Source organism: Schistocerca cancellata, chromosome 3 (genome assembly GCF_023864275.1).
Source record: "Schistocerca cancellata isolate TAMUIC-IGC-003103 chromosome 3, iqSchCanc2.1, whole genome shotgun sequence".
Classification (NCBI taxonomy): Eukaryota; Metazoa; Arthropoda; class Insecta; order Orthoptera; family Acrididae; genus Schistocerca; species Schistocerca cancellata.
Genome location: NC_064628.1, coordinates 766,961,325 through 766,987,289, shown reverse-complemented (window position 1 = coordinate 766,987,289; position 25,965 = coordinate 766,961,325). Strand labels below are relative to the sequence as shown.

At 40.2% G+C, this 25,965-nt stretch overlaps 1 protein-coding gene across 2 annotated transcripts in view; it reads right to left on the bottom strand.

Annotated features, from left to right (window-relative positions):
* The window catches only part of LOC126175803 (uncharacterized), a 142,506-nt gene that overhangs the window by 103,897 nt on the left and 12,644 nt on the right, over positions 1-25,965 (bottom strand). For both annotated transcript variants that reach the window (XM_049922788.1, XM_049922787.1), the window contains exon 3: positions 4,535-4,683. In XM_049922788.1, the coding sequence (XP_049778745.1) occupies positions 4,535-4,683 (149 nt within the window). The remainder of the gene's footprint in view (positions 1-4,534; positions 4,684-25,965) is intronic.

The following is a 25,965-nucleotide window of genomic DNA, read 5'->3' as shown; positions in this document are numbered from 1 at the left end:
TTTCCTATCAGAGGCAGGGCCATCTATTAAAGCAGTCATATTATGAGGGTTATCCAGGAAGTACAGCCTGAATCGCCGTAGCTACCCGAACGATCCGTGAATACTCAAAGACACACGTGCATCAACTCCTGGTATGTCTTACTCATCACACAACACCATTTGCATTGGTATTGTTGCAGTGTTCCACTTCTGATATCAGTTCAAAATGTTTAAAACAATTGATCAGCCCATCAACTATGAAATACAGTCAGTGATTCAGTTTTTGACAGCAAGGAACACTGCTGCATCAGAAATTCATCAACAGATAAGTGAGGTGTATGGCCCCAATACAATAAGTGTCGGTAAAGTGTGTACATGGGTGAGAGCCTTCAAAGACAGACAGTAAAATGTCTATGACGAATTGCGATCAGGCTGACCATCAATGATCTCAGATGATTTGATCAAATACATGGACAAAAAGATATGCAAAGACTGATGATTCACGATTTAAACTTTAGTATAGCAATTTCTGAATGTGGATAGAACAACTCTGCACAAAATTGTCTGTGAAAAGTTGCAATTTTGCAGATTGTGTTCACATTGGTTTTCCAGGCTGCTTACAGAGAAACACAAAATGGAAAGAGTGGCTTGTGCTCTTGAATTTTTGGACTGATATCATAAGGAAGGTGATCAATTTTTACAGAATGTTGTCACAAGAGATGAGGCAGGGGTTCTCACATGACCCCAGAGTCTTAATATCAGTCAATGGAATCGTGTCACTTAACATCATCAGAGTCAAAGTCAAGGCCAAACAGACAACCTCAACAAACAATGTTATGGCAACTGTGTTCTGGGATAGGTACGGAGTCTTGTTGGTTGAGTTTATGCAGTGAGGGACAACAATAAATGCAGTCAGTTACTGTTCTAACATGACTAAACTTTGATGTGTAATACAGAATAAGTGTCACTGTTTCCTGACGTTTTGAATTTTGTTGCTGCATGACAATGCCAGACCCCATTCTGCCATTTACACCCAAAATCTGACCAGATCTTTTGGATGGGAACAGATTGTCCACACACTAATCAGTATAGACTTGGTGCCAAACAATTTTCTCTTGTTTTGGCACCTAAAGGAGTTTCTCAGCGACAAGCACTTCGCAACAGATGATGAGATGAAAGAAGTACCTAAATACTTCCTCACAGGTGGCAGACATCTGTGACTTAGGGATATAATAGCTTGAAGAATGTTATGACAAATGTTTAAACCAATATCAAAACTATGCAGAAAAATAAACTTTTAAGGAATTAAATACAAAAAGATTTTTGAAAAAAATCTGTGATGATTTATGTTCTACAAGAAACTGAATCTTACTTTCCAAATTATCCTCACACATACCAGTTTTGCTGTAACTTTTGCACAGCCTTTTCTGTGAACATGGCCACCAACAAGCAGTCCACAAGAATGAACTACTACTGCCCGACTTTCGCAAATAACAGAATTGGCCAAAAATTGGTGGAATACACTGCTGAGCACAACATGCTGGATCTTCCTTCCAATACCAGCTCCACTGTACTACATTGAGGTGACAAAAGTCATCGGATGGCTATATGCACATAAACAGATGGCAGCAGTATCGCATAAACAAGATATAAAAGGGCAGTGCATTAGCAGAGCTATCATTTGTACTCGTGCAACACATATGAAAGGGTTTCTGGCAGGATTATGGCCGCACAACAGGAATTAATAGATTCCGAAAGCAGAATGTTTGTTGGAGCAAGACACATGGGACATTCCATTTCAGATATCATTGGAGACTCAATATTCTGAGATCCACAGTGTCAAGTGTGTGCTAAGAATACCAAATTTCAGATATTAACAATCACCATGGACAACACAGAAGCCAACAGCCTTCACTTAGTGACTGAAAGCAGCAACGTCTGCATAGAGTTGTCAGTGCAAACAGACAAGTAATACTGCAAGAAATAGCTGCAGAAATCAATGTGGGACAATTGATTAATATATCAGTTAGGACACCACTGCAAAATTTGGCATTAATGGGCTATGGCTGCAGACGTCCAACATGAGTACCTTTACTAACAGCAAAACATTGCCTGCAGCACCTCACTTGCATTTGTGACCATGTCGGTTGGACCTTAGACGACTGGAAAACCTTGTCCTGGACATATGAGCCCCAATTTCAGATGGTAACAGCTGATGGTAGGGTTTGAGTATGGTGCAGACCCCATGAAACCATGGACCCAAGTTGTCAATAAGGCACTGTCCAAGCTGGTGGTGGCTTCATAATGGTGTGACCTGTGTTTGCATAGAATCGGCTGGGTGCTATGGTCCAATTTAACTGATCATTGGCTGGAAATGGTTATGTTCGGCTACTTGGAGACCATTTGCAGTCATTCACACACCTCATGTTCAACAACGATGGAATCATGAATCTTTATCTTATTTATATATCAAAAAACATTAGACTGGTATGAAATACAAATCCTTGTCAAGAAAGTACATCTGGTCATATAGTCCAGATATGTCATTAGTAAAAGTGAGAATGTCTTTAAAATGGCTAAATAAGTTGCAGGCTTTCATTTCTGCACCCTATAGCACAGCTGTTATGCACTGAAGTGCCAAAGAAACTGGTATAGGCATCCATATTCAAATGCAGAGATATGTAAACAGGCAGAATAGGGTGCTGTGGTCGGAAACGCCTATGTAAGACAACAGTTGTTAGACCATTTATTGCTGCTTCAATGGCAAGTTATAAGAATTTAATTGAGTCTGAATGTGGTCAGCGCATGAATAATGGTACACAGCATCTTCAAGGTAGCGATGAAGTGGGGATTTTCCCATACAACCATTTCACGAGTGTACCGTGAATATCAGGAATCCAGTAAAACATCAAATCTCCGATATTGCTGCATCTGGAAAAAGATCCTGCAAGAACATGACCAATGATGACTGAAGAGAATCGTTCAACGAGACAGAAGTGCAACCCTTCTGCAAATTGCTGCAGATTTCAATACTGGGTCATCAACAAGATTCAGCGTGCAAACCATTCAATGAAACATCATCAATATGGGCTTTTGGAGCCAAAGGCTCACTCGTGTACCCTTGATGATTGCACGATACAAAGCTTTATGCATTGCCTGGACTTGTCAACATCGACATTAGACTTTTGAAGACTGGAAACATGTTGCCTGGTCCTATGAGTCCTGTTTCAAATTGTATCGAGTGGATGGACATGTAGGGATATGGAGACAACCTCATGAATCCATAGACCCAGCATGTCAGCAGGCAACTGTTCAAGCTGGTGGAGGCTCAAATGGTTCAAATGGCTCTGAGCACTATGGGACTCAACTGCTGTGGTCATAAGTCCCCGTGGAGGCTCAGTAATGGTGTGGGGTGCGTGCTGTTGGAATAATATAGGACCCCTGATATGTCAAGATAGACTCCAACAGGTGAAACATATGTAAGCATCCTGTCTAATCACCTGCATCCATTCATGTCCACTGTGCATTTCGATGGACTTTGGCAATTTTAGCAGAGCAATGCGACACTCCACACGTCCATAATTGCTACAGAATGGCTCCAATAACACTCTTCTGAGTTTAAACAGTTCTGCTGGCCACTGAACTCCCCGGACATGAACATTATTGACCATGGCTGAGATGCCTTGCACTGTAATGTTCAAAAGAGATCTCTACCCCCTCGTACTCTTACGGATTTATGGGCAGCCCTGCAGGATTCATGGTGTCAATTCCCTCCAGCACTACTTCAGACATTAGCTGAATCATTGCCACATCATGTTGTGGCACTTCTGCGTGCTCATGGGGACCCTACACAATATTAGGTTGGTGTGTCAGTTTCTTCAGCTCTTCAGTGTATGAAACTGCTAACTAATAAACAGGTATGCACACACTATTGTGTCTGAACAACAACTGAATGAACATAGATGAAATGATCATAAAAATGACTGGACAGAAAGTACATAATGTTATGAAAATAATAATAATAATAATAATAATAATAATAATAATGGGGTAGGAGTGAGATTTGAACATGGATCTCCCACTAAACAATCCAACACTGTGATCACACAGCCATGATGTGGTGACTTTTACGATTCACTCAATGTTACCATCTTGAGCTTAGACCATTTACTGTTTCTAATTTGCTTCTTTTTATGCAGTTCAGTACATCTTCTTCCTGGTTTAATGTGTGATCTGTGTTCAGTTTTTGAGGGGCAATCCACTGGGCCATTTTACCACTAAATCTGAGGGGTTGAGATGGGGAGTTTCCCTTGTTAGTTATTTCTGTATAGTTAAATCCATTTCAATAAAGAACCCACAAACAGTATACACAAGCATGCTGCTATTGTCAAAAAAAACTGACAAGTTTGAAGGCTTAATGAGTTATTAATTATTCTTCATTCACAATGTTACCTGTGTAGTGCCTGCCAACATCTATTGTTGCATTTAAATCCAAGCCCACATTCAACATTCAATTATCCATAGAAAGAGCCTCAATAAAGACATAGCTACTCACTTTAGCTGCTGGAGTCCATGCGGGATCGCTGTCCATATCCTCAGAGTCAGAGTCTTCTTCAAATTCTTCGAGGTTGTACTTCTTTGTGTTACTTATTTCTTTTGCCTTCCGGGGTGTCATTTCCCTCCTGGGCAAATAAACAGTTTGGTCTGGAATACAAAAAAAGCACATTTTAGTAGAGCCAGATGGGCACTAAGTAATATGCCTCACTATTTATAACACTGAGCAAATTTCTACTGGGTTTTCTGGTGCATCAATTCATGTAATATAGATAATAATTTAGAAAGCATTGAAACACATGAAATATGTAGCATAAAGTGTGAAGTTTATAAAAAGAATTTCCTCGACTGCTAATTTGCCTGGCTGTTTAACAAGTACATGTGTTGTGATAAATGTCGAGTAACTAATAGCATTCACATTGTCATTGATAGAAGTTCCATCTTACTAGAGCCATATTTTGTTCATGGCATGAACATTGCCACCTGAAATTTTCACCGATTTCAGAGAATGTCACTTAATTCATAGTGATTTCCAAAATAGTTTTGAAATCATAGTTGTTCTACTTTTCCTGAGGGCATGCAGCTTTACTGTATGATTAAATGATGATGGCGTCCTCTTGGGTAAAATATTCCGGAGGTAAAATAGTCCCCCATTCGGATCTCCGGGCGGGGACTACTCAAGAGGACGTCGTTATCAGGAGAAAGAAAACTGGCATTCTACGGATCGGAGCGTGGAATGTCACATCCCTTAAATGGGCAGGTAGGTTAGAAAATTTAAAAAGAGAAATTGATAGGTTAAAGTTAGATATAATGGGAATTAGTGAAGTTCGTTGGCAGGAGGAACAAGACTTTTGGTCAGGTGAATACACGGTTATAAATACAAAATCAAATAGGGGTAAAGCAGGAGTAGGTTTAATAATGAATAAAAAATAAATAGGAATGTGGGTAAGCTACTACAAACAGCATAGTGAACACATTATTGTGGCAAAGATAGATACGAAATCCACACCTACTACAGTAGTACAAGTTTATATGACACCTAGCTCTGCAGATAACGAAGAGATTGATGAAATGTATTATGAGATAAAAGAAATTATTCAGGTAGTGAAGGGAGACAAAAATGTAGTAGTCATGGGTGACTGGAATTCAACAGTAGTAAAAGGAAGAGAAGGCGAACCTAAAAGTTTTTATTTTTTGTCTAAACTATTTGTCGTCTATGTTTCACCTCCATGACAATTTTCATATTGTGTCCTCTCTGGACACAACATTCAAATTAAGTTGGTGATGCTAAGGGTATTAGATTAGAAAATGAGACACTTAAAGTAGTAAAGGAGTTTTGCAATTTGGGAAGCAAAATAACTGATGATGGTCAAAGTACAGAGGATATAAAATGTAGACTGGCAATGGCAAGGAAAGCATTTCTGAAGAAGAGAAATTTGTTAACATCTAGTATAGATTTAAGTGTCAGGAAGTTGTTTCTGAAAGTATTTGTATGGAGTGTAGCCATGTATGGAAGTGAAACATGGACGATAAATAGTTTAGACAAGAAGGGAATAGAAGCTTTCGAAATGTGGTGCTACAGAAGAGTGCTGAAGATTAGATGGGTAGATCACATAACTAATGAGGAGGTACTGAATAGAATTGGGGAGAAGAGGAGTTTGTGGCACAACTTGACAAGAAAAAGGGACCGGTTAATAGGACATGTTCTGAGGCATCAAGGGATCACAAATTTAGCGTTGGAGGGCAGTGTGAAGGGTAAAAATCATAGAGGGAGACCAAGAGATGAATACACTAAGCAGATTCAGAAGGATGTAGGTTGCAGTAAGTACTGGGAGATGAAGAAGCTTGCACAGGATAGAGTAGCATGGAGAGCTGCATCAAACCAGTCTCAGGACTGAAGACCACAACAACAAGAACAACAACAACAACAGTTGTTCTAATACACAAGCTTGTCCTAAAACATACACATTAATTGTAGAAAAGTTGAGAATTATTTCTTTTACTCTAATTAGTGTGTAATGCTTTGATTGTACATGACACACAATTAACACAGAAGTCATTGAAATGTATTAAATTTACTTGGATTTATTCACCAACACAAATAACAATACAATAATTACAGTTATGACCATTTGACATACTTTTGAAGTTAGTGTCACTTCAGTGTCTTTCACACTAATTTAGTATGTACTGTCTACATACAATAATGCGCTACCAAGTAAACAGTGACCAATATCACACAATGTAGGAAAAGGCAGATTGCTACTTACTGTAAACAAGACACATTAAGTTGCAGACAGGCACAATTAAAAGACACTTACACAAAGCTTTCAGCCAAAGCCTTCATCAGCAGAAGAGAAACACACACCAGTCATACACACAAGCAAGCACACCTCATGCACACATTACTGCCAACTCCAGCACTCAGAGCGGAATGCAACTATCATGTAGGATGCAAGCAGCAACTGGAGGGGTCAGGGAAGGCAAAGGGATAACAGTGTACAGGTGGGGGGAGAGGAGAATGCTGTCTGGTGGAGTGTGCAAGGACTATAATGCCAACAGACACAGCATTGGGCAGTTGTGGGGCAGGGAGGTGGGTAAAAATGAGTCAAAAAGGAGAGGAGCGGGGAAAGATGGGCGGAGGCGTTGGCAGAAGGAAGTAAACAAAGAGGGTGGAAGACAAAAAAGGGGAGGAGATGATAGGACAGAGGAGGTGTGAACTTTTGGGTGAAGGGTGTGGGGACAGTATGTTACTGTACGTTGAGGCTGGGAAAATTACAGAAGCAGAAAATGTGTTGTAAGGAGTAACTCGCATCTGTGCAGTTCAGAAAAGCTGGTGGTGGAGGGGACAATCCAGATGTCCCAGTTTGTGAAACAGCCACTGAAAATAAGCATGTTACATTTAGCTGTATGTTGTGCCACAGGGTGGTCTATTTTTCTCTTGGCCACAGTTTGGCACTGGATGTTCATCCCATTGAACACCTGGTTGGTAGTTACACTAATATTAAAAGCCGTGCAATGACTGTAGCAGAGCTGGTAAATGACATGGAGGCTTTCACAAGTGGCTGGCCCCTCAAGGTGAAGGATAAACCTGTGACAGGACTGGCGTTGGAAGTGCTGGGTTGGTGTTATTGGGCAGGTCTCGTGCCTGGGTCTTCCACAGGTATATGATAGTTGTGGCAGAAGGTTGGCATTGGCAGTAGCACAGGGATGGACTAGGATGTTGTGGAGGTTGGGTGGGTGACAGAACATCAATTTAGGAGGTGTGGGAATGATCCCTGGCAGGATGTCCTTCATTTCAGGGCATGATAACCAAAGCCCTTGCAAAGCCTTAGGCCCTTTCCAGGACCCACCTCCTACATGCTTTCCAAAATTCTCAAACCCAACAATCCTGGATACCCCTTGTGGCTAGTTATTGTGCCCCCTACTGAAAGAATTTCGGGCCTCATGGACCAACACTTCCAACAAACTGCCCATAATCTATCCTCCCACATCAAAACATCAACCACTTCCTTCGACAGTTCTCCACCACACCTTTACCTTTACCTCCTGGGTCACTACTCATCACTGTTAATGCCGCCTCCCTATACATCCCCATCCTACACGACCAAGGTCTTACTGCTATTGAACACTACCTTTTGTAATGTCCTTCAGTCTGCAAACCCACTACCTCATTCCTCATACACCTTTCTAACTTTATCCTAACCTGCAACCACTTTTTCTTTGAAGGGAAGATACTCAAACAAATCTGCAGCACAGCCATGGGCACCCGAACGGCACCCTCTGCCAAACTGTTTATGAACCATCTAGATGAGCACTTCCTAGCCTCCCAAAATGACAAACCCCTGCTCCTGTTCAGGTTCATCAATGATATTTTCATGATCTGGACCAAGATACCCTATCTTTGTTCCTTAACATCCTCAACACCTTCTCTTCCACCTGCTTCACCTGGACCTCCTCAACCCAGTGTGCCACCTTCCTCGACGGTTGACCAACTCCTCTCATATTGCTCCATTTGCATCTCTGCCCACTTTAAACCCACCAATCCTCGACAGTACCTGCATTTTGACAGCTGTCATCCCTTCCACATCAAAACATCCCTCCCATACAGCTTGGCCATCTGGGGACAACATATCTGCAGTGACAAGAACTTCTTTTCTCAGTATGCTGAGACAGGAACTATCCCCCAGACCTAGTCCACAAACAGATCTCCTGTGGCATTTCCCCTCACATGCCCTATCCTCACACCAACCCCAAGAACCAGCCACAAAGAAGTGCCTCCTTTGTCATGCAGTACCACCCTGTATTGAAACAACTGAACCACATCCTTTGCCAGAGCTTTGATTATCTATCATCATGCACTGAAATGAGTGACATCTGACCCAAGATACTTCTCACGCCACCTAAAGTGGTGTTCTATTGCCCACCCAAACTCCACAACATCTAGTCCATCCCTATGCCACTCGCAATCCCAGCCCCATGCCACAAGGATCATATCCCTGCGGAAGACCCAGGTGCAAGACCTGCACAATCCACCCACCCAGTACTTCCTATTCCAGTCCTGTCACCAACTGTGAAAGCTGCCATGTCATTTACCAGATCTGTTGCAATCACTGCACAGCTTTTTATATTAGTACGACTACCAACTAACTGTCCACTGGGATGAACAGCCACAGCCAAACTGTGGCCACAAGCAAAGTAGACCACCCTGTGGTACAACGTGCAACTGAATGTAACATACTTAATCTCAATGGCTACTTCACTTCCCAAGCCATCTGGATTGTCCCCTCCACCACCAGCTTTTCTGAACTGCACGGGTGGGAGTTACTCCTTACAACACATTCTCTGCTAGCACAATTTTCAAGCATCAAACTACAGTAATATACTGTCCCCACACTCTCCACCCAAAAGTTTCCAGACCCTCTGTCCTATTATCTCCTCCCCATTCTCATCTCCCACCCTCTTTGTTTACTGCCCCCTGCCAAAACACCTACTCATCTTTCCCCACTCCTCTCCTTTTCTCCCCACCTCCCTGCCCCACAATCTCCTGACACTGGACCTGTTGGCATTCTAGTCCCTGCACAGGATACGTCTGTCTACCCCCCCTCACCCATGCAATACTATCCCTTCCCCTTCTCTGACCCCTCCAGACTGCTGCTTGCACCCTGACCTGCCAGAGTTTGCAGTCATGTGTGCATGAGTAGTGCTTGCTTGTGTGTATGAATGGTGTGTGTTTCTCTTTTGCTGAAGCAATTTTTGCTGAAGGCTTTATGTAAGTGTCTTATAATTATGCTTGTCTGCAACTTAAGTGCCTTCTTCACAGTGGGTAGCAATCTATCATTTCCTACATTGTTGTTGTTCAATATCACACAGTCAGACCAAGTATATTAGTTTAGATTCTATACAACGCATAGCAGGCAAATAAGACAGAGAAGACTAGACAACTGAAATCAAAAACAGCCTTCTCAAACAGCCCTCAAATTAGGCTAGTTACTACTTATTTATTGTATGCTTTTAAGCACAATATTAAATATAAGGAACAGTCCATATCAATTCAAGCAGGCTAGGAAAAAATCATACCTTCATAGTCTCGGATGTTATTGAATTTAGCATATGTTAAAATGAAGGCCTAAGTAAGGAACACGTATTTTTTGTTTTCTCCAAAAACATTTCTGCTCAGAGATACAGCCCTCCAAAGATGACACTTTGCAAACCATTTTGAAGATGTGAATTTTGGAAAAAAATTTAGAATGCTGTATCTCTGGAACAGTTCTATACATTTTGTTGGTTTTTTTTTAGTTGAAAGATAACTGCTTTCTGAATACAAAGAAACCCTCCATCTGTTCTTTTACTATAGTGTTCTGAACTTTTTTTTAGAATTTATGGTTTTTTTTTTCAAAAATGCTAATCCATAAAATTTTGATTTTTTTCTGTTGATTAGTACCATATAGTTCTACATTACCTGAAAAGAAGAGATTCCAATTTTAAGTTGAACATGTTTTATAAACAACTGAAATTTTTGCCATACATACATACATAAAACCTGTTTTATTACCACATTATCACGTAACAGGCTCATAAAAATCAAAACCTAGCCTCATTTAACATAATTTTAGTTTTGAAAGATGAGCAAGGTACTCATTTCTCAAGCATTTTAAATGGTCCTAAAATGTACGGGAAAGGTCCATTTATACATCTTCTGTACACTCTGTTTTGTACTGAAATTAGCCAGACAATGAACTAAAAATGTGTTCCACTGCTACAGTATCTTCCCTTGATATAGAGTGATGTCTCCCTGTTGAACCAATAGGAACTGGAGCACTTTCAATCTTCAAAACATTGTGTCTGCAGCTCATGGTCCAGCAGCTAGCATTGCTGCCTCTGGATCATGGGGTCCTAGGTTTGAATCCAGCCAGGTTGGGGATTTTCTCTGCCCGGGGACTGGGTGTTTGTGTTGTCCTCATCATCATTTCATCATCATCATCATTTGTAACAGTGGCTAGATTGGACTGTGTAAAAATTGGATTGTGTAAAAATTGGGACTTCGTACGGGTGCTGATGACCATGCAGTTGAGTGCCCCACAAACCAAATATCATCATCAAAATATTGTGAACAGGAAGTGAGCACTGATGGCATTTTTGCTGTCCTTCAGCTGGGAGCCTATATCCAGCAGCTGGTCCATGTGGTAGCATAAAGTTTATAACTTTGTTTAACTCATAACTGGTGTCTATAATCTCTGCAATCCACCAGTCACAGTCATACACACACACACACCACAAACATCCCCCTTCTCAGGTTGTGAATCTGAATATTATTCTGCTGTTTCTCAGGTGTTGGCCGAATGAATGAAATTTCTTCTTTCTTGCTCTTTAAAGTGCATGCAATAAGAGTTCGCCCATCACTTTGAATCCAAAAATGTGCCTTCTGAATTCCTTTCACATGAGTAGTTTGTTTGGTACATTCTTCTTTTTTCTGCTCATGGAATTCTTCAATTTCCTCTTTGGACAAAAGAATGAGAACTGTGGGTGTAAGATTTCACGACTCTCATAAAATCCTCAGCATTCTGAATCGCAGCTGCATTTGGTCTGGAGAGTTGGCACAAGCGACTTACTCAATTCAAACAGCTGGTAACAATTTTTAAAATTACTAGGAGCACCATCAGAAATAAAGATGATCTTCTCTGCCCCTGTTTGCAATTGAAGAATTTTGCGCATTGCTAGCAAAGCATGTGCTGAGTAATGTTCTGTGTCATCACTTATAACTGCAACACTTGTGGTCTTGTTTTGAAAGTTGTCACTCCTGTAAAAATTGAAACCTGGTCATTACTCCAATGGTACCCTTCTGCTTCTTGTGGGAGAGTTACAGACCAGTTCTCAGCAAACTCAGAGTGAAGCACTAAACATAGTTCTTCAGCCTGTACACACCCTTTCACTTCTGCAATGTGTTGTTGTCGCAGTTTCTTCAGGTGCTGGTGTGCTACTGCTTTCACTGACCATTTACCAAGTTCATCAATGAAACTGTCAAAGGCCACAGTTTTCTTAATTAGTTTATTTTCCTACCATGTTGCATACATAATTTCTGCACTGACCATTTACCTAGTTTGTCAATGAAACTGTCAAAGGCAACTGTTTACTTAATTAGTTTATTTTCCTATCATGTCACATATGTAATTTCTGCAGAGTTATCTGCTATGTCTTCCAGGCCATGTGTCTGTAAAGACAGTCCTACCATTCCAGGGCAGTCACCACATTCTTGAAACAAACAAGTCTCTCACTTTATATCGCAGACTACTAATTACTTCACATGCCCAACCAAGGTGTGATATGTTGTGTGCTCCAGTAAGTTCTTCAACATTACCACACAAAGTTCAAAATTCATGCAGCAACACACATAAACAGGCATCTCTAGGTGGGTGTGGAATTACCCACTTAGATCATAATGCATAAAATTTTGATCTTCCAACATGTGAAGTTGTATAGTTGCTCTTATAAACTACAAAAGTTTCTTTAATACTGCAAGTCATGTACCTCTTCACTTTCACAACTTTTTGACCTTTAACTGTTACAATTATAGTGTCTTTTTTGTTGGCACTCTGGCGAGAACAGTCGCATTTATCTTCCAGATAAAATGAGTGCACTATTTGAACTTGAGCTGCTTCTACAGGATGACCATAATAGGGATCTGGTCTTCCAAAGACTCCTTTTACAGAACTCACATTTCTCAATTTCTCTATCATGTACTTTGATACTGATGGAATGTGGTTCAAAACTGTTTTCTTTGAAAATATCTCTGGAACAATAGTTAAAACCTGCACCTTTTCACTATAGGATGCACAATATTCAGTGGCTGAATTGATATGTGCAAAATATTCCTGGCAAGAAGTGCAAGAGTGCTTTGGTTCATTGTCTTCTCAAGATGGAATTCCTACTTTTAAGAGTGTGCCAGTTTTGCTGTAGTGTATTCATCCATAACTTCAGTAGTTTCTCTGTGCTTTCTTGATGCACAGAGCTTATGACTCGACTTCACTGACCACGATTTCTTAACAGGACTAAAACCTACCTCTGTAGTGGACTGATTCAGGGTATATAGTTCTTCCTCTCCTGATGCAAAATCTGCATCATCTGCACCATGGAAGGCTCACCTTGTTCAGATACTGTCATTGTTGTTGTTTTTCTGTCAAAACATTTAAAACACAAAAAGTCATCGCTGGAAACAGCTTCATTTTGAAACAGTCTTCAAATAAGAACACTTATTCCCAACCTGAACAACGTCTGTTTTTTTGTTTGTCTTATATATCACTCTTTTATGGATATGCAAATAGTCAGCACACTTCACTCTCCTGTGGCCCCAGTCAGAAGACATTTGAAACAGTCCTTTTCACGAAGTGTCAACTAACAAATTCCTCACGAAAACACACAACTTACTGGATGGTCTCAGATTTCTTAGAAGCCTCTTCAGTAAACAAATTAGCACTGAACAACTACAATACAGAAACCTACAATGAACAACCACAACAAAGAAACTGACAGGAAACAACAACAAAGTGTAAGAAATATCGCAACAATGAAAGTGAAAAGAAATAACTGCAGCAAAGACAATAGAAATAAACATTGCGACAAACAAATTAGTAAGAAACAACTTCAGTGAGGGCATATACTACCCTTGAAAGCTATAAATTATTTTTAAAAATAAAACCTGTCCAACTTAAAAGTGGAAGCTCTCCTTTACAGAGAATATAGTACATGGTACTAATCAACACAAAAAAATCTAATTTTTCTGGATTGGCATCATTGAAAAAAAAAAAAAATCTGTAAATTACCAAAAAAAAAAAAAAATCCAAAAGGCGACAGTAAAAGAACTTTGACAGATATGTCCAAACGGAGGATACCATTGTAATCATAAAGCAATTATCTTTCAAATAAAAAAACTCTAACAAAATATCTAGAACTGTCACAGAGATATGTCATTTTAAAAAATGTTCGATATTCACATATTCAAAATGCTGTTCACAGTGTCATCTTTGGAGGCCTGTATCTCTGGGCAGGATTTTTTTTTTTTTTTTAGAAAACAAAAAAATACATGTTTCTTACTTACTCCTGAATTTTAACATATGCAAAATTCAATAACATCTGAGACTGTGAAGATAATCCCCCTGCCTTAAGTGATACGGATTATGCCATAATTACAAACAACACCACACACAACTTACAAACAGACATCTAAACTTTTAATATAATCAACTGCATCATTCATAGCTATCAGGAAACCACTGAAAGTACCACAATAGACCCTACTGGGGCATTCTGTAACTATGTGATGAACAGATCGCCTGGTTGCTCCACAACTGCATTTTGGAGATGGAGGTTTACCCTTTCAATGAAAAAGAGCTCACACTTCTGCCATGATTAGTACGTATTCTGTTAAACATTGTCCATGTTTTGCACGATTGGTCAAAGGCAGAGGTTTCTTTCTTATGCAGGGCAAGTTTTGCTAGTGTGGAGCACAAGTCCCTGTCCAGTCTCTTTCCCATGAGTCTTTAAAGTTGAACTGAGGTGTGTACATGGACGGTTTTCTTGGCTGAAGCCAATTTCTTTCTAGGATAACTGCACTTCGATGGATAGGGAGTTGCAGGTTGGCTAGTATCCATTTAAACTCATGGAGTACAGCTGCATTTCATTGAAGTCCAGGGGGCAAAATGTGACTAATATGGACAACCATTTTATGTCGTTTGGTCTTGGTGTACCACTATTGAGCCATACAGGAGCACCATACTCCATAGTTGAGTAGACTAGTCCAAGTGCTGAAGTGTATGGAGTTTCAGCAGGGAGCCCCAGGTTGTTCCACACAGTTTATGTAGGATGTTGGTCCTAGTTCAAATCTTCACAGTGGTGTTTTCCAACTGCTTCTTGTAAGACAGTGTCCAGTCCAATGTAACCCCTACATATTTTGGGTGCTAATTATTGAGTAGTCTGTCACAAAAATAGACCTGGAGCTGCCTATTCACCACTCTGTTGTACAAATGGAAAACAAGCTATCTCTATCTTGGTGGGGTTTGGTTTCAATCTCTATCTCCGAAAATAATTTCCCATTGTCACCAGATCACATGTTAAGAGGGCTTCCGTTTCTTCAAAATTTCGATGTCCCGCTGCCACCCCTCAGTCATCGGCATAGCCAAACTTACAAGACCTAGTGTCAGGCTGTCAGAGATGTACAGATTAGACAGGAGTGGTGAGGACTGGTTCCTGATATAGTCCATTATTTAGCATCTTTGACAAGCTTATCTTGCTGCCCAGTAAATCTGGAATGACCTTTCAGGAACTTTGTTATGTGGTGAACTGTTTTTCTGCATGGGATTATTTAGATGAGTTTATAGAGGAGGTTACATCTACAAACAGTGTCATAAGCTCCTGAGAGATATAAATGCAGTTGATGTTTTTAAATTATTTTGAAAGCTTGCTTCTAACTAGGTTGTAAGTGACATTATCTAGTCTGTGAAGCTTCTTTCTGGGTGAAAACCAGCTTGTTCAATATGAATTTTCTCTAGTATTACATCTAAGATACTTTTGTAGATGACTCTTTCAAGAAGCTTGTATATTGAGTTAAGAAGGGCTACTGGGTGGCAGCTTTTCAGCTCATTACTTGGTTTTCCCAGCTTAATGATAGCAATGACATAAGACTTTTTCAATCCATTGGGGGGGTTCTCCCTCTCATCATGATATTGGTAAAGAATCCTGATGGCTATTTTGTCATATATTTACCACAATTCAGGAGGAATTCAGGATGAATTCCATCAGACCCCAGTGCCTTTCCCACTTCTTTGAATGCCACTGTTATTTCCTCAACACTAAACGGCTGGGAAAATACGTTCTGCTTGGGACTGGATGTCTTCTGAGCATAAATTCACGTGTGCCTTGTCCCATGATTAGAAGTAATCCCAACATGATTCACAATCCTGCCTGGGTGCAAGACTGTGTTACCTTTTGCATTCTTAGGATTTCCACAGCACATCTTTAAAAGTGCCCAGGCTTCTCTATTAAATCTTTTGAAGTTAAGGTTCACAACTGTTTCTGATGATTTCTCACACTGAGCCATGTCTAGTGTGTATAGCAGGTCATCTGCTCTCTCTCCATCCCCTCCTTGGAGGAAATCCTTCTGTAGTTCTTCACAAACAGCATTCCATCCTGGTATGTACTCCCTGTGGGATCCTCTAGGGATGGTCTTCTTTACTATTTCAGTTATTGCTCTTATGTACCTTTGGTAGCTTTCGACAGTGGATGGAATACAGCCTAAGAATTTGTCAAACTCGTTGGAGAACTACTTCCAATCTGTCTACTGAAAATTCTACCTTGGAAGGGGATACGACCTGATCAAGGGGATGCTTACTCCTATTTCAATTAGAGCTGATCGATGTTAGCTGTGTGGGAAGTCTTGAAGTAGTCTGTGGGTCCTTTGCAGCAGTAAATTCTCATTGTCTTTGCTTATGATGTGAGTAAGGAATGTACTCTGCTGATTTAAAAGATCCCTTCTCTTTTGCGTCAAATAGCAGAAATAGATTGTTATCATCAGTGCAGCTTGTTAGTGTTTCACTGTAGCTATCGTTGACCCTATGTTTCCATTGTGTGTAGTGACTGATAAGGTCCCCGACGTAGACTGCTGGGTGGTGCTGTAGAGGTATGGTTTCTTATGTCCATTCGGTGGTGGGGGAGTTTATACATAGGATGAATCACCTAAAACTTATACTGCAAATATTGCAGAAATCAAAAGTGCTATTGTTGTGCAGTTTCCACAGAATGGACCAGCAGTCAGGAGCTTATACTCTTAGCCAATAAACAAATTTTAATATTACTTAGAAAGTGTATTTTTTGTGCAAACATACACCTTTCTTTTAACATCAATGTCTGTTGACATTAACAAACTAAACATAGGGTGGATTAGAATGTCAGTGGTGTTTGTTGCAGGATTCTAGCGCGAGTCATTTACAAGATATGATATTTTGAAAAATTTTCATACCGACACTTATTTGTGTGATTCAACTTGCATAGTTTTTAGATACAATGTTGTTTGCTTACAGTGTTCTTGTGAGTTCCTTGAGTACATTGTGACTTGCTGGTTAGTGTGTGACAATATGAGGAGTATGTCATGAGTGGTGGATCAGATTTATGTGTATGGAGAGTGTAAGAAGGATGCAGTTCATTCTTGTACGGAGTATGCAGCAAGATATCTGAATAGATTTCAGCCATCTTGGAAATTATTTATCAATCCCTGTAACCAGCTATGTGAAAGTGGTAGTGTAATATTTAGACAGCATAACAGAAGGAAACAAACAATGACAGAAGAGGTGGAATTAATGTTCTTGCTGCTGTTGCAATTGATCCACACATTAGCTCCTGCACTATCACATAAGTAAGTGGTATGAGTCAGACAAGTTTCCTAAGCATTCTCCACCCCCACCACATCTCACTCGGTCAAGAGCTGCATGTTACAGTTATGAGAATTGTGTTAACTTTTGTACAAAGGCATTAAGACAGCGCACTCCAGACGTATCATGCATCTTGTTTAGAGATGAAGGCACATTTTCCAATCATGGCCAAGTAAATCACTAAAACTTGCACCATTGGTCTGTTGACAATCACTGCTGGCTTCGTCAGGTGGAACATCAGCCTCCATGGAGTGTAAACATGTGGTGTGGGATAGTGAACCACCAGCTCGCACTAAACTGTAATTTCCAAGACTACTGCGAAGAAGATTTCTTTACTTCCAATGACAATCACAGCATTGAGTTGAAAATCGCAATTTGTATTTGACTTATGTAACACTTTTATTGACACCAGAATCTGTTTGTGGAAACTCTTAAATCCTACAGTTAAACAGCTTTTGGAGAGGTATGCAGATGAATCTGTGCACAGTGAGTCAAGTTTGAAAAAATGTTAAGTGAATGTTACGGTGAAGTAGTGAAAATCATTAAAGATGAAGAAAAAAATAAAATGATATGGATTTCAATTGACAAGTCAGCTGATCCTACAGGTTGTTTTATTACCAGTGCACTGGTGGACAATTACATCCTTCAGAAGATAAACCATGTGCTCTCATTTACAGCAGAGTATCTAGAAAAAATTTACGATTCAACTATCGCAAAGTTATTTACCAATTCATAATGGTTACCATGACCTGAAGAAATTCTGTATGACAGTGTATTACTTTTCATCTCAGTTGCTGCACCACACATGAAAAAGCTGGAACAACTTTAAAAAGTGCTACTTCAAAACATGCTTAACTTGACCTGCGTAGCACATGGTTTCTACAAGACGTCAGAAAAGAGACAAAGCTTGCTTCTGAACATTGACAAATCAATTTCCAGTATTATGATGTTTGTGAAAGCCCACTCAAGGATTCACACATTTCAAGGCATCGCACCAGATATACATCTGCCTCTTCAACTTATCATAACGAGATTTTTTCTTTTCTTTTTTTTCTTTTTTTGGGGGGTGGGGGGTGGGGGGTGGGGGGTGCTTTCAGCAGCAGTTTACTATGTTTCACATTTCCTGAGCAATCTAAGGTGATCATCACTCTGGAGGTTGAAGCATCTATAACTGCAGCAGCAAAGTAACTTTGGGGGTGAGAAGCGACTAATTTTCATTGCAGCCAAGTTCAGTTTAACTTCCATTCCAGCCAAGTTTGGTTTCCTGCCACAAGTGATCTGCCAGCTTCAAGAAAAAGGGCAGCCATTGATTTTTCAGTGAAAGTTGTGGAGCTGTGAAAAAATAGGACAGTGTGACAGGGAAATGGGGTTCACTAGTTACAAAAAGTGTAAAATGGTGTTTTAAAAAATCCCAATTTTGACAAACTTAGAAATACTTTAAATATTCTATTAGGTGACAATTCTAATGCAGTAGAAGTGGGAGCCCACAATAGTTCAACATTTTAGATTTGCTATTGTTACCTCTGTAGATGATGAAGAGTCACTTTCTCATATTAAAAATGTCTTGACACGACTCTACAAAATTTAAAAAAACATTTGACTATCATGTACATCCAATAAGATGATAAGGCACTGCAATGTATAGTTTTACAAGAAACACTTTCAGTTTTCTGTCAAGCAGAATTAGTATTTTGTTTAAAAAAATTAAAGTATTAACATAAATTCTCTGAAAAGAGCGATCTTGTAAATAAATAGGCATTTTCTAGATTGCATTTTATTGCCTATTTTAGCTATTTAAAATGCCTTTTTGGCTGCCTATTTCACTGTTTTATAATGCCTAAACTTCCTGATTCTCGAAATGACAATCAAAAACCACTACTTTAGGATATATTTTGAGTTAACTATCATAATCTGTTATACCAAACAATGGGAAATCCAGGATGGAATGTAACAATATTATGAAAAGGAAAGTAGAGGAAATGCGGAGTCACAAATAGGCACAGCAAAAATACTGTGTTACAATATAAGCTTTCAGCCAACAAGGCCTTTGTCAATCTCTCTCTCTCACACACACACACACACACACACACACACACACACACACACACACACACACACACACGGGCGCGCGCGCGACTGCAACCTCTGGCAGCTGAGGCCACACATCTCAGGGTCTCCACTATATGGTGAGTAGCAACTGTTCTTTTCATAATATTGTTATACTTGGTTTGTCTGTAATAAGGTACAAATAACCATAATTTTTTTTTAAAAAAAAGCAGAACTTTTTATTTTTTATTCATTATTTAATATTCTTCCTTCTCAGTTACACTTTGTAGTCAGAGTGCACTAATAGCTTCTGAGACCACCAGTTATACATATACTCAAACAATAGAGCCCAATTTATAATAGTTGTCTAAATACTTTAAAAATAGAGCCCATTTTATAATAAACACTGTTACTTGTGATGGAGCAAAACGAAATTTCAACTCTCAAATCATTTGCAGAAGAGCTGACTAATAAAACGAGTTTTTAATTTTGACTAACTAACTTCCAGTTTATTTCTTGTCCTGTGAACGAACTTAGCAACAGAGTACAGAAACATAATCTGAAATAAGAGCTAATAACAAACTGGCTCGACAGAATATTTGTTTTCTGTCTTGTCATGGCACATCATGTCAAGCAACCTGCAGTTCTTACAAGAATAATTTTACTGGCTACAAATACCAGTTAGAAGCAGGTGTGTGATTTTACAGACCCTTGAAGTGGCAGCTGCAAAATGTGCCATTATCTGCTTTGAAAACTGTTGTTATTCTTCACTTTTTCATAATAAATACTTTATTTACTTTAAGTTGTAAGTCCAGGAGGAAATGCCAAATGATAATCAGAAGTGAAACAATGGATGCTAATGAGGTGATACTTTTAAGGTTATTTTTGTTCTGCTCATCAAGTTTGTATATACATGTGTTATTGATATTCATCTGGGTCAAAGATCTAAGACATCAAAACTGCACCATTTCTTGAAATACATCCAGCAGTATCATCACTAATACACCAAAAATACTTGTTGTTGGCAGTACAAGTACATTATTTGCCACAAACACTATGAATTAGGTTGAGGACTTGAAAATGATAATTTACTGCAGCTACACTACTGGCCATTAAAATTGCTACACCACGAAGATGATGTGCTACAGACGCGAAATTTAACCGACAGGAAGAAGATGCTGTGATATGCAAATGATTAGCTTTCCAGAGCATTCACACAAGGTTGGCGCCGGTGGCGACGCCTACAACATGCTGACACGAGGAAAGTTTCCAACCGATTTCTCATACACAAACAGCAGTTGACCGGCGTTGCATGGTGAATCCTTGTTGTGATGCCTCGTGTAAGGAGGAGAAATGCGTACCATCACGTTTCCGACTTTGATAAAGGTCAGATTGTAGCCTATCGTGACTGCGGTATATCGTAGCGCCACATTGCTGCTGGCGTTGGTAGAGATCCAATGACTGTTAGCAGAATATGGAATCAGTGGGTTCAGGAGGGTAAAACAGAACGCCGTGCTGGATCCCAACGGCCTCGTTATCACTAGTAGTCGAGATGACAGGCATCTTATCTGCATGCCTGTAACGGATCATGCAGCCACGTCTCGATCCCTGAGTCAACAGATGGGGAAGTTTGCAAGACAACAGCCATCTGCACGAACAGTTCGACGACATTTGCAGCACCATGGACTATCAGCTCGGAGACCATGGCTATTGTTACCCTTGATGCTGCATCACAGACAGGAGCGTACGCGATGGTGTACTCAATGATGAACCTGGGTGCACGAATGGCAAAACGCCATTTTTTCAGATGACCCCAGGTTCTGTTTACAGCATCATGATGTTCGCAACCGTGTTTGGCGACATCGCGGTGAACGCACATTGGAAGCGTGTATACGTCATCGCCATACTGGAGTATCACCCGGCGTGATGGTATGGGGCGCCATTCGTTACACGTCTCAGTCACCTCTTGTTCCCATTGACAGCACTTTGAACAGTGGACGTTACATTTCAGATGTGTTACGACCCGTGGCTCTACCCTTCATTCAATCCCTGCGAAACCCTACATTTCAGCAGGGTAATGCACGACCACATGTTGCAGGTCCAGTACGGGCCTTTCTGGATACAGAAAATGTTCAACTGCTGCCCTGGCCAGCACATTCTCCAGATCTCTCACCAACTGAAAACATCTGGTCAATGGTGGCCAAGCAACTGGCTCGTCACAATACGCCAGTCACTACTCTTGATGAACTGTGGTATCGTGTTGAAGCTGCATGGGCAGCTGTACCTGTACACGCCATCCAAGCTCTGTTTTACTCAATGCCCAGGCTTATCAAGGCCGTTATTATGGCCAGAGGTGGTTGTTCTGGGTACCGATTTCTCAGGATCTATGCAACCAACTTGCATGAAAATGTAATCACATGTCAATTCTAATATAATATATTTGTCCAATCAATACCCATTTATCATATGCATTTCTTCTTGGTGTAGCAATTTTAATGGCCAGTAGTGTATATATTGGCAGTTCCACAATTAGGTAAAAATATTTTTAAAATGTCAATGTTGTCAAGCAACTGCGAGTGGAGGACTTACAACATAACACATAACATTAAAATTCTTTTATTGTTTTTTTAAACAAATATTCTGCAACTTGGATAATAAGGAATAATGAGAGTTGGAAACTCAATAATCTACTTTTTAAATGGAGTAACATAAGCAAAAATTAAATATTTGACAACTCACTCTAATAACAAGACATGAAAGTTATGTGAAGCTGCTTTATAGCATAACTTTCACATCTAACCATTGACCTCTCTCCTTTCACAGAGCAATAAGGAATAAAGAAGGCAACAGTCCTCTCCAAGGACCTATATTCTGCAGTGCTAGCAATGGACATCCAACTTCAGACTGCTTTCACACATGGCAAACTGTGTGCTTGCTGGCAACCCCATTTTCTTCACTAATATCTGTTAACTTTGTTGCACCAAGGTTCTGTCTGGCAAAGCATGCAATTCTTTTGAACAACTCAGCAAAATGATGTCATAAGGAGGGTGTCGCAAGACATGTCAGTAATTAGGTCCTAGTGCAAGAATACATACTCGGCACATTGACATTGCAGAAGTCAACCACAGGGCTTCTGAAAGGAGAAGACCCAGCACCATTACAATACTGCCAGGACTGTCAAATTGCCGATATGACAGGAAAAAAAGAGCAATGGTGTTATGGTTACTCAATGTTTGGGCCTGACGCCTTAACTTGGAGGGTATAAGTGCTACCGTTTCAGAAATGACAGTGGACCAGGCTACCAGATATATAGGTACCACCAAATTTAGAAATTCAGTCTCGGACATTGTTAGCCACTAGTCACAAGGGAGGTATGTGCCAGTCTTTGAGCCAACATTGTCAATGATCTGCTACTGCCGGACACTGTTTTCACTAACCATTAGCCATGTGTGCTAAATTTGTATGTTACCAACTTGATGCCTTTCCACTGGCAGGCCACACACTTGGTAGCTACCATATGCCGCCAGCCATGTTCCTGGTGGATCAGAATTCCAGCATGGGCCATCTATCTGCCCAGCCATCACTGTCCAATCACGCAAACGCTGTCATTGTTCATCAGCCTGTGAGAGCACAAGCATCACCATCACCCTGTGCTCCTGCCACCATCCACGACACATGCCACTCCTCTCCATTCCTGAATCAGCACTACAGCCCCTGTGCCGATGCTGTGGCCAGCCTAGGTCGTGGGGAGCATTGGCCACCTTCTTGGTACCATGTTTGTAGCCATAGCTTGTTATGAAATAAAGTGATTTTTTTTTTCAACAAGTACTTTTCCCATGGAAAATCATCACCTGGCAGCTGACATCACTGCAGCCACACCCAGTGTGGTGAGTTGCAGATATCCTGACCTTATTGCCTACCAGCCACACCTTTCGCCATAGCAGTCACTCATACCATCCTCTACATTCGATGACAGAACTGGTTGCTGCCACCTCTACATCAGCAGCTGTAACATGGTGCATTAACATGCACTAGGGTGACGGTATGTGTTGTTTTGACATGCGTAAGGTAATAATCATGAGCAGATATTCAAACAGAGAATTAGTTACAGTACAAAGTGTTGTGTTAGTATTATATTTAAGTGGCTTCCTCATCATTCTATTTTGGTATCTTGTCATTTGTTTTTTGTGGAACTGACCAATGGTCCATCATGTCAGAGTCAAAAACACATAGTGTTGCCTCTGAGGAAACGCAGAGCACGTTAGCATCTCAATTATCTGCACTGAGAGCAGACAATGTGATCACATGTCAGCAAATAAAAGGCTATGGAAGGGAAAAGGGCTGTACCCAGTTTACCTACTCCCATTTACATAAAGATGAGACAGATGACACGAATGGTTAGACAACTTGCTGATTCGTGGATAAGAAACAATAGGCATATAGAAGCACTTGAGAGATAAAATAAAAATAGTACCTACACAAAAGCAACAAGTCAGGGAAAGAGGTTAATAGTGTGAGTTTAACTGAAGCAGGAGGGAGTAAGATTATAGAATTAACAGCTCCAATATCTAGGGAAAATTCACGGTGTGAAGGAACTGATAATTACAGACAAAATAAATATGTGCTACACTAAAGTACATGATGGTGTGAATAGCAACACAGGTAGACCTAATTAGTTGGAGTAGTATCTACATCATTTGGAGATAATAGGTATTGTGTACTACCCGGGGAGCCTAGACCAGGTTTGACCCTGAATGGCCAAGCACCATGAATACTTGTGCCAATGATTTTCGCATCATGCAGCGCGCAGGTGGAGATGTTAATTTTGCTGTAAATGCTATGAAGGATACACGTGAAGCTATTAATGATTTTAATTATGTTACAGACATTGTGGATAAGGAAGTGATACATATGCATTTATTTCTGACAGATGCAGATTCATCATCACTTGTCACATCCTCTTAAGGGCGGAGAGGGGAAGGGATATAAAAGAGGAAAAGCGCTTGTAAGAGGAGTGACTGGGCTGGCAAGGCTGAATCCTTACAGAATATGTGCCTGAGGATCAGGAGGTTCTTAAAGTTGATGATACTTGAATGTAATATGCACTAAAGAAGAGAGAAAAGAAAAAAACAATCGAGTGAAAACTGATCCCTCACAGTGCACATTGGAACTCAGTGGGACATTGTTTCAGCTGGTGGAGACATCTCCCAATAATGCATTGTCACAAGGTTCTCTTGCCATAAAGGATGAACCAAATGATCACTGTAACAGTCATTAGGATTCAGTTCACAAGATGTAGTGCTGAAAGGTACAAGGAAGCAGAGCTTTACGAGGATTCGATCTGTAATTAGCTTTGGTGAAAGGGGAATAAGGGAAATTACCAGTCAACATATTACATGTAGTAGCACCACAAGTGGTTTTTTGTGAGAATGTAGTTTTTGGGATGTATTCACAGTAAAAATGAAACAAACACTTCTGTCGCAAAGACAAAGTTTCAAATGTTGCACCAAAAAAGTGAGTAAAGGAGGCATGAAACAAATTAGGGGAAATACTAAGCATGAGAAATCAGTTGAGTAGATCCATTTGCTCTTAAATGATTTGTTAAGGGAATTTATTAAAAATAAAGGGTTTCATAATTTTATTTTACTGGTTGCCTATGTGATGATTCAGTGTAATAATGCCTCTGTGTTAAAAATTAGGTTGTTCAGTGGGCAAATGGCAAGTCAAGAGGGACACATTACCATGGAGTAATTGCTCTAACATGTACAGCAATACCATGATCAACAATGTAGTAAAGTCATGACAATGAGTGTCTTGATTTCTGGTATCATCATAGTTCTGACTCTACTTTGTGTAATCTGTATCTATTTTAGATGCAAGCTGCCCCACCACTTGAGCTCATGCATCAGTTGCCAAGGAGACTGGCTTAATATTAGGAATAATAATTACATTAATAAACACTCAATGAAAACTGTGGTTCACTCTGGATTAGAATAAGGAGAATCAGAGCATACTGTATACGTATGTAAAACTGCAAAATGTATTGTTAAGAATTTTTCCAGAAATGTAAACAGTTGATCCCACGGACTCAGTCTCCAGAACAGGAGAGGTATGTTGTGCAACAATTCCACTTGGTGAAGCAGATGACCCTTATGTGCTACGGAGGATGTCACAAGATACCTCAGTAACTAGGTACACTGGTGGAAGAACATGTATTCAGCACACTGACATTGCAGAAGTTGCTCCCACAGCTTCTGAAAGGAGTAGTTTCAACACAATTTACATACTGCCAGGTCTGTGGAGTTGCTGATACAATAGTGAAACTGAGCAATGATATCAGGGTTGTTCAAAAGTTGAGCCTTGCACTTGGTCTTGGAGGGCAAAACAGCCACCAAGCTAGCATATATGCTGCCAGAATTACATGCTCAGTCTGCCATCACCAGGCGCTAGTCGCAAAGGGAGGTTC